This window comes from Tachysurus fulvidraco, chromosome 9 (assembly GCF_022655615.1).
Source record: "Tachysurus fulvidraco isolate hzauxx_2018 chromosome 9, HZAU_PFXX_2.0, whole genome shotgun sequence".
Classification (NCBI taxonomy): Eukaryota; Metazoa; Chordata; class Actinopteri; order Siluriformes; family Bagridae; genus Tachysurus; species Tachysurus fulvidraco.
This window is the reverse complement of record NC_062526.1, coordinates 19600220-19610395: the sequence shown is the minus strand read 5'-3', so window position 1 is coordinate 19610395 and position 10176 is coordinate 19600220. Positions and strand designations below refer to the sequence as shown.

General features: G+C 37.8%; 1 protein-coding gene across 1 annotated transcript; it reads right to left on the bottom strand.

Moving 5' to 3' along the window:
* Nucleotides 1-602: 602 nt before the first annotated feature.
* On the bottom strand, nucleotides 603-9405 carry stpg2 (sperm-tail PG-rich repeat containing 2). The gene is made up of 13 exons (XM_027138039.2): nucleotides 8911-9405; nucleotides 7383-7492; nucleotides 6930-7079; nucleotides 6695-6844; nucleotides 6525-6628; nucleotides 5606-5717; nucleotides 3983-4078; nucleotides 2850-3009; nucleotides 2457-2614; nucleotides 1888-1980; nucleotides 1647-1812; nucleotides 1087-1202; nucleotides 603-951 (listed from the first exon to the last, which is right to left on the bottom strand). Exons 1-13 carry the CDS (start codon nucleotides 9011-9013, stop codon nucleotides 817-819), a joined length of 1653 nt encoding a protein of 550 aa, XP_026993840.2. The 5' UTR covers nucleotides 9014-9405; the 3' UTR covers nucleotides 603-816.
* Nucleotides 9406-10176: the final 771 nt, after the last annotated feature.

Genomic DNA, 10176 nt, shown 5'->3' with positions numbered 1-10176 from the left:
TGTTAAAGTCACTCAGGTCCGTACACTTGCTCGTTTTTCCTGCTTCCAACACATCAACTTCCGGAACTGACTGTTCACTTGCTGCTGTTACAACCCCTGCCTTGTATGTAAGTATATATGTTTAGTTGTGAAGTTTGGTCCATTTCGTATTCCAGCCCAGACTTTCCTGCTGCACCATCTCAAGCTTAACCACTTCTGCAGGTTGGGATAGAAGGCAGTGCCAGCGGCTTCGATTCCCGATGCTTGTGTGGTTGAATTTTAAGTTTTGGTTGCTGTACTTATGCTAAGACCTGACGTTGAACAGTGTTGAATTTTTATAGTGATCCTTGTCTAGGTAATGCTTGTATGTGATACAGCTTCCTCACTAGTGATCCAACAGTGTTTATTAAGATGTCCAACCTTTTAGATATGTTCCTTCACCTTATTTATATGTTATGAATTTCTATTAACTTATCTTTAACTTCCTTAGAATGCTCTTTAGTCTTTATTTTCACTCCATTCCTTCAGAATGGCTGTCTCTTCCATACCAGTTTAACTGAGGGGATTTTGTTCTAAAAATGTTAAGCTGTTTTAACATTTCAAAGATAACGTACAATTAGATGTCAAGTAAAAGCATTTATGTACTGCTTACAGGATGTGGTAATGCGGTATGTGTTACAATACACACAGTGTTCCAATGTGGAAAAAAATTACAAAAGGGACATAGGATGAAAACAAAAAAAAAGTTACTCATCTCACAATATTATATGCTATCAGGACACTTTATCAGTGTTAGTCGAATTACAACAACTGACATTTGACCCTGACTGTGTGCATTTACACACTGGTGAAGGAAAGACCTGCTTCCATGGCACGCTGAGGAGTTCGAGTCAGTGTGTGTGGCATCATCGGCATTTGGAGGGTCACATTGAAAGAATGCTTGAGTAAAGGGTCTGAAAAAGTAGGGCTCAGCTACACACATACACACACACAAACACACACAATGAGATGCACAATATCCCACATACACACCAACCTCGTATACAGATACACACAAATTCAAGAACTCAGAATATCATGTGTATGTGTGTATATGTATGCATGTACCATGTATGCTCCTGGTCCGGGTGTAGTGTTTTTAGATTGTTTAAATCGATCCTCATTAAATCCAATGAGAGCAAACTGTGATTTAGTCATAATGAGTGGACTGTAGTGACCTGGGCCTATAGACAGACAAACACACTTATCAAACACTGACAATATGCAAAAAACATTATCTCAGCTGTGTGACAAAGGCAGCAAATTGTTGTGAATCTGTGTATCACATGGTGAGAGTGTTGCAGTTAAGTAAAACATAAACATGAGAGGGTGACATGATACAGCACTGATGGGTTTGAGTGACACTATACCCTCAAGCTCACATGCCAATGATTAGAAAGCAAAATATGCTGTGTTGAAAACCTCCATATAAAAGACATAGCCTCACAGGACAGCATTTATTGATAGATTGCACGTTTTGCTGATATCCACTGTAATTCTATAACTGCAATGAATCTGAGGATTGGACCCAAACTGATTATTAAAGGATAACATGGCATAGCCAAAGCTATTGTGCATCAGGTGACTGATCCATGTGATGGTTTGACCCCTTGCTCCTGACTCCTCACCTGGGATGTGGGGATCATAGTGAAAGAAGGAATTTCTGGGCACAGTGCTTAAGAAACAGCTCTTCCGTTTTTGTGCTGCTTTTGTGCGAGGTTCACTATGTCCTCCCTGTCCAAACATTTTTTCATATGCTTCTCTCACATTGTATGAGCTTGGAGAAGGTGTGTCCTGAACAAAATCATAATATTAAAGAAGTAAAAAATTACATTTACTAAACAATGTATTAAACCTTAAAATGTTTACCACAGCACCCAGAGGTGCAGGAAGTCTCTCCATGGCTGATTTAAAGACTGCTGTAGGCTGTTGCTTGTAAAACTCCTCCCTCTTTTCCTCTACCTGTACTCACAATATACAACAATGAGCCAGTACTATATACAGCACTCAACATGCATGGGTTCCTTAATGTACCTCATCACACTGTACCTCATCACTGCATTCAACACAGTCAAACAGGCCCAATGAGACAGGGGGCTTAAATCTAAAGTCTTTACCTAAAAAGTCACTCCTATTAACTACCAAGAGTCAAAAGAGTAAAAGTCTCCCTGAAAAACTAAAGAAATAACTTACATCAAAAAAATCATCATTTCACCATCAGTGTGAGTGTTTATGTATAAAGTGTGACTTCTGTATGATTTTAGGGATCAAATAGGCCACATTAAACGTGTATAAACACACACTAAACAACAGGGTCCTTCGCATCAGTTCACTTCACTGTCACTTGACCAGTGCTAAGATCATTTTTATACAGTATATATTAGATAAATAGTATCCTATAGTGTTTATTTCATAGAGGCAGTGTGTGTAGTGTGTACCATATAGTGTGATGGTCCTGGTTCTGTGGTTTTACTGATGAAGGTGGTGGTTCTTTTGGCTGTTGAGCCAAAGCCGCCCGTCCTCTTTCCATCAGACTGTGCTTTCTTCAGACTCTCATTTGCCAGACCATAATCAAAAATGTTATATGCACCAGGACCTAACACACAAACATAAACACAGACACACACACACATTTTATTATATTTGTTATTTATATTATTGTCTGTTGCATTTATCATTATAGCACAGCCAATAAAGCTGCACACACACACACACACACACACACACACACACTCACACTCACACTCACACTCACACTCACACTCACACTCACACACACACTCACACACACACACACAGACACACACACACACACACAGACACACACCTACCTGGTGTGGTGTTTTTTCTGTTTTCAGGAATGAATCGAGCTGCTGTAAGGTTAAAAGGACTTTTATTCACGCCATTATGTTTATTTAGATGTTCCAGAGCACAGCGCGGATCATTATAGGATCCCACAGGGGGCGCCACATCCTTCTTTAAGCAGAACCTCTACACACACAAACACACACACCAAAGCCAAATCATTTTAGATGTTTTATATGTCAGAAAATTATTTTGTAATATATTCCATGACAGGACAATACAAACACTTTCCCCTAAAGATAAGTAAAAAAAAAAAAAAAACTTAAAACATCTAAAACATAAAGCTGAAAACTTTACCATATCAATAATTATACACATTTTTATTTTTTTAAATAGCTGTGTGTGCATGTGTGCAAAAAACAAAAACAAATACATCACAGAAAACAATGAAAAACTAGCTTAAGAAAAATAAAACATCCTTTAATTTTTTTTTTTTAAAGCCAGTTTGGTCTCTTCTTTTGTGACATAACCATATACTGTTAATATTTTAATATTATAATAATTGAATATTATAAAAATATTATATAAGTATAATATTTCTGAACGGCATCTATTCATGATACATAGATATAAAAGGGACATGCGGGGAACCTCTCTCTCTCACACACACACTCACACTCACTCATTTAATTATTTTTTTTTTTATTATTATTATTTAGTTAAAAAGGAATAGAATAAAATGCTACTTAATTGATTGAAGAATCCCTTAATATTCAGCCATACTTCTGAAAGCTGAAATAGTTATATATTATTAAATGTCAATAAACTTTTATTAGATGACAAGAAGTCAGTTGTATTCTAATCAAGGCTGTTTCCTGTTGCCATAGTTAGTTTGTTTACGTCAGTCGTTTCAGACAGATGATACTAAGCTTTCCAGTAACCTCCACAGGACATTTGGTTTAGGAGTTGAATAATGTATTATGCAGAAATATAAATGATTTTTTGTTAGTAGCCCAGTTTTCCAGTACACAGTAACAGGAGTAACATAAGAGCAAGTTCCAGTACAAACCACAGCAACATCCATTTTAAATCTAAATACAAGAAAAGAAAATTATTTTTGGAACAAAAAATTGAGTTTACACCTGTAGGGTTTACATACCGGTGTTTGTGACATAAATGCTGGTTTGGACATCGTGACTCCATTTGACTTCTCAAATTGTCCTTTAATATCATACTGACCAGGACCAGGAACTCCCTACACACACACACACACACACACACACACACACACACACACACACACACACACACACACAGAGAGAGATATACACTGAGGTGCCACTTCATTAGACATGCCATTTTTCTCTGTACCCTCAGCTGCAGTTAACTGTAGAATCTCTAGGCTTTTAGTCTGATTCTGTCAGTTCGGTACATTTTTATGGATTATGTTTTTCTGGATTGCATGTTACAGAGTATCTCTTTTGACATGAAAGATACTGATATTTGGTTAAAAGAAACATTTAAGTACATAGTGCAGAAAGAGTTTACAGACGTATTATGGCCATGTGACGTAATGATCAAGATTTAAATGCAGCGTGGAAGGAAAGCGTTATTAGCTACAGAAGATCTCTGCTTGATCAGCATATCTCACAAAATTAGTACTAAGGTAACAAAAATATTTCCAATAAAACCACCACATAAAAATGCATACCATAATATTGCACATTCCTGTGTATCTTAATATTTAAGACTACAGTATAATGCACATATGCACAGTGCCTCTTGTACATCCCTGTCTATCTTATATTTATAACTACAGTTTACTTTCATACACATTATTTTCCATTCTACAGTATACATATTTTTTTTATTTTATTCTTATATTTTCATTGTTTACTTTTATCTCTTTTTTTCATTGTTGTGTTTTTCTAATAAGTGCAATGTCCATGGAGCGGACCTGACTCACATTTCACTGCTAGTTGTATATGCCCTACTGTATATAACTGTGTATGTGACAAATAAAATCTTGAATCTTGAATATTTAACATTAAAGAAAAAAATATTTAAATGGCAAAATTACAAACGTTTTGTCTCTGTTAAAAAACAAAATCTCCAAGTACAGATTTCCAAAACAGAATGAACACTGCCATGAACATATGGGCTACAGAATATTTACATATATATACCACTATCACATTCCTTAACACACAGTATAGACTGTATACATTAGACAAATAGACAGGCTTGTTTCCAGGCCCAGGAGAATGTGCATATGTGTGGGAAGCTAAATGCAAAAACAGGATTATAGCCTGACTTTACTGACACACAAGAACATTATCAGTAAATTCTACTGTAAGTAAAATATTGCACAGCTTCATAGAAATAACCGAGATCATAATGTCAATGCGAATGGGAAAGTTTTCCTAGAGCTCTAACAAAATCAGACTTCAGCTCTACTTTGTTGATGGTAGAACACAAGGAAACACTTCAGGAAGCTTTATCTCTTGGGATTAACCAGTGTAGACCCAATTTAAATCCTACATCACTTAGAGGATTCAGTGTTAAGACGCTAAACCCAGTATCCCAGTCATAAACAAAATACTGCATCTCAACAGAATAAACACTAACCTATGGCAAAAATATGAACAAAACCACAAATCATAAAGCAACAACAAGATTTTCAAGGATAATGGCTGTGACGTGTGTGTGTGTGTGTGTGTGTGTGTGTGTGTGTGTGTGTGTGTGTGTGTGTGTGTGTGTGTGTGTGTGTGTGTGTGTGTACCTTCTTGTTTGCCTGCAATATAAGGAGATCAGGATATCGAGGAATCTGCAACACAGCTTGGCTTTTCATCTCGCGCTTCAAATTCACATTCTCATAAAACACGGAGTGATCCCTACACACCACACACACCACACACACACACACACACACACACACACACACACACACACACACACACACACACACACACACCTCATGCAGATTCTCTTTATCAGGACTGATTTTCATATGATTGTGATATGATATAGTCATAACTAATGTACGTTGTCTTTAACCATTACATGATCACAAACAAACGTAGGATCTCTCACACACACACACACACACACACACACACACACACACACACACACACACACACACACACACACACACACACTCTCACTACACATGCAACTGCTGAGCTCCAAGTGTCCTGAGTCCTCAGTGTGACCACCTCTTCTCTGTGGCCCTGCCTGATCAGTCCTGATGCCCTACTTCTGAGTGGAGTCTCATTGATTGGTAGTTCTCACTGCTGCTGGGGATGGCTCTGTATGGACAGCCCATAACCCATAGGGCTGCTGTGTATAGAACCATGTGGAGGCTATGGTGCCAGATATGAAATGCTGTAATGTCACTGTAATCCCAATAATCCCACTCTGCATATTTATAATGTTTTTTAATCCCACTCTGTGTTTACAATGATTTATAATTAAACTCTCAGTGTTTATAATGATTTGTTATCTGGTGTGAGAGAATGAGGTTTCTTTTTGAGTATGGTTCCTCTGAAGGTTTCTTCTCAGCAAGGATTTTCTTGACACTGTTTCCTTTTTAAACCATGTATGTATTTCCTTTCCTGGATATTATGTAATCATACATGATCGTGTGTGTGTGTGTGTGTGTGTGTGTGTGTGTGTGTGTGTGTGTTCACGTTTCTCACTCCTCTGGATGGTAGTGTCCTGGTCCAGGTCCTTCCACCAGCTTCATCTCTGTCCGTTTCCCCGTCATTTGGCCAAAGTGGATTCCTTTATACTTTTCTTCTACCTGATAAACATATGAAGTTAAAAGACAAAACTTCACTTTACTTCACACTCACACAGTAACACACACCTGGGTGGGGTTGTAATAGGCAGGGCCCAGGCTCTGGTCAGTTCTTGGTGGTTTCTGCATGCACAGATCTCCCTGCTCGTCCTCCTCAAAACCAAAGGCCAGACTGGGAGATGGGATGGAGGGAGCAGAGTGGAGCAGCCACCTCACACGCTGCTCTCACACACACACACACAACAAGATTAGTGTAGGAAAGGAACCATGGAACAGCTACTGTATAACACACACTGGACTGCACCTTAATACCCCTGTCTGAGATGGAAGGTAAGCAGTGCTTTTCCCCCAATGGCTGGATGATATCATAGGATCCTGGTCCCGGAATATTTGAATCTGCCTCCTCAAAACGCTTTGATCGGTTCTGCAGAGAATTACCACCAGGAACAGGAGCCTGCAGAACCAATGATAAAAAAGAAATACAAGAGGTGGCAGCAAAGGACACAATAACAGTTAACATATAAAAAAGGGACAAAATAATGCCAATAAATAGACAAATATAAAAGAAATATTCAATAAAGTATATAATAATGTACAGTCAATTATCACAGAAACTGCTTCTAATAGGGCCATAAATTTAACCTGCAAATAAAGCACAATAACTAAGAGTACACGGATGAGTGGTGCTATAGTATGGGGAGGGCTAAATAATGGACAAGGCTACAATATAGGTGGAGATAGACATATGTTTCAGTACCCAGGAAAGGACTCCATTATAGTGAGCCGGTCCAGGAGAACACTGCTCACTGTCCCCCGTGTCAAACACTGAGGGCCGGGAGGAGAGAGACAGGAACGGAGCAAAGGACTCTACAGAGACATACACAAGGAGAAAGGATGAAAGACACATAGAGAGAGAGAAAGTCAGACATGTGGAGACAATGCAGTTTTAATGGTTTGATACTGAATGATTACTCTTTGACTTTTGAGCTTAGATGTTTCATTCTTGTTCCTCTACAACAGCTTCATATGTTTAACCCAATTAATGGTTCACCTCACAGTTACAATTCCAACAGAATACTAATCGTGTTCATGTTGTGAGTTTTAGTTCTGTTTAGATAAATCTGAACAGCCTTGTTATAATAAACAGTGTTGATATGAAACATAACTTTAAAAAAAAAAAAAAACATTAAAAATGATCACAGTGCTCAGGTGCTTCTCACCGATCAACGTTTTTCTCTTTGCACATTTCGCACCGTTAGTCACACTGTTAGAAATCAGCACCATTTTTAATATAAAACCTTTCCTTTCATGGAGAATGATGGGACAGGATGCATGTCCATATAAAAAAAAACTATCATATAACTTTTGTATACTGAAACTGCAGCTGTTTGGTTCATTGCACTTTGGTGCACTTTCATACTTACACCCACCCTTTTATCTGAGCACACAAAGAGTACAATAGTAATCTTAAAAGTTTTATGGAAAGTTGAACAAAAGGTATGTTACAAATGTGGGTGGTTTTCGTGGCCATGTTCATCAAGAACAAGTCTCAAGAGCAAGGGAAGTGTGGTGTGTTATTATGCTGCATAGCTTATAATTTATGACTTCAAACTGAAAGGCTAGAGCTAAAGAAAATCTAATCTCAACCTGAAATTCCTATTCAGGAGCTCAGAGTAGTCTTCTGACATACAATTTCCCCTACGTTCAGCAAGCCACTTCAAATCAACATGGCCACTGACCGTACACACAATCTTTTTTCTGCTGCCATTTTTGGGTAGGTACACCACTAAAGATAAATAGTTATAAAAATATCATTGTATACACATGCATAAACACTCTATGCACATGACTTGAAACTAGTCTATACACGTTTTAGCTTTTAATCAGTTAACATACAGACTTTTTCTGTATTTAGCGTGTTAAATCAAACACTGACTAAACAGTTCAACGTTCTGAGGAAAATATACATCACTAATTGTTTGCTAACAAAAGATGAAGATGGCAGCATCAGTTTTTCCACTCTTTATACCAAGGACACACACACAGTCTTCCAAGGTATGTTGAATGCATCATTATACAGTAGACTATACAGTAGAACAGTTTACAGAATAATAGAAGGAAATGAGTGCAGCAGAGAGAGATGCTCAGCAAAAGAACAGTTAGAACCGCAGAAGAGCAGCAGAACTATAAGAACAATAAATACATTAGAATTTTCTGAATCTGACATTATGTTCTGGATTTTCCAGTGATCATTGATGCGACCGTGAACAGTGTTGGGTTCTCACCGGTTCTCTCTGGAGCAGGTCTCTGGATGTTGTAGGAACCGGGACCCACGCTGGCAGCGCTCGCGGTGCACAAATCCGTCACCCTGCGTGCGCGACTGTACATCTTTAATTGCACTATTTAGCACAGTGGTGGTAATAAACTAAACAAACTCCCCCTGCAGTGTCTGAGGTCTGAACTGACCTCCGCTTGCGTCTCAGCGTTGCTTGGATGCAAGACGCAGCTCATGGTGTCTAGACTAAAGAGTGCGTGTGTCTCAGCCCGTGTACACGTGGTAACCACGGAGATCGGCAGTAATGCATGAGGATTAGTGACTAAGGTGACTGTTTTTGCACTGCTTTTTTTGCCACTCTATGAACTCTCTGCAGAATGTCTGATTTATACGCACTACATTTAAATACATTAGCAGACTGGAAACACAGCAAGTTATTAATTACATTCATTCACCTGAAGTATATTGATCACTATAAATAATTAAAATTAATTATTGGTTTATGATTGTTTTTGACAATTTCGTACATGACACTCAAGCTTTAATAAATAAAGAGGAGTTTTCAAATGGTACGATACTTTAATACCATGTGATACTCTAAGCTAGCCAATGCAACAATCTCAAAATCTCACTTACACTTTGGAACCATGTAAGCTTTTATTTTCAAAAAAGTTTGTGGGGATGGGAGTGTTTTCAGGAAAAAAGCTGAAATATTTTGAAAAATATTCTCATTCAGAGACTCTGACAAATCCAAAATAGCATTTGTACCTAATACCTCTTATTACCATCTGAGCAGTGACACAGTGTTTTCATAAAGCAGTGAGCTGCCGATCTTCACTGCAAAGTTCTCAACAAATGTCAGCGGTGAGAAATCAGTGTAATGAAGATTAACTGAAAGTGGTGTGAAGAGATTAAAAACACTGCTTGTATTTATTTATATATATATATATATATATATATATATATATATATATATATATATATATATATATATATATATATGTTTTATCTTCCGCTCGGAAACTGGAGTGTAGTTATGAATTCTGTTTTGTTTGTGCTTCAAGTAGTATAGGGTTAGGGTTAGATCCTGTACGGTGACATCAACTCGACTATCTGGCATACAGAAGAAGAAGAAGAAGGAAAAAAAAAACAGAATTAATGAACCTTTTTTCCATCACTCTAGTCAGATCACTAGCACTTATCCCAGCAGTGAGACAGCCAGAGTTGTCATGATGTTCTAAAACACTAACCAGTCATCAATCATACAGAACAGGGC

Coding starts and splice junctions, on each gene's coding strand:
- stpg2 (XM_027138039.2), bottom strand. CDS start 9,013: ATGTACAGTCGCGCACGCAGGGTGACGGATTTGTGCACCGCGAGCGCT. Junction 5,718..6,524: donor GGACACTACCATCCAGAGGA/GTGAGAAACGTG, acceptor TGTGGTGTGTAG/GGATCACTCCGTGTTTTATG. Junction 4,079..5,605: donor TATTGCAGGCAAACAAGAAG/GTACACACACAC, acceptor GTGTGTGTGTAG/GGAGTTCCTGGTCCTGGTCA.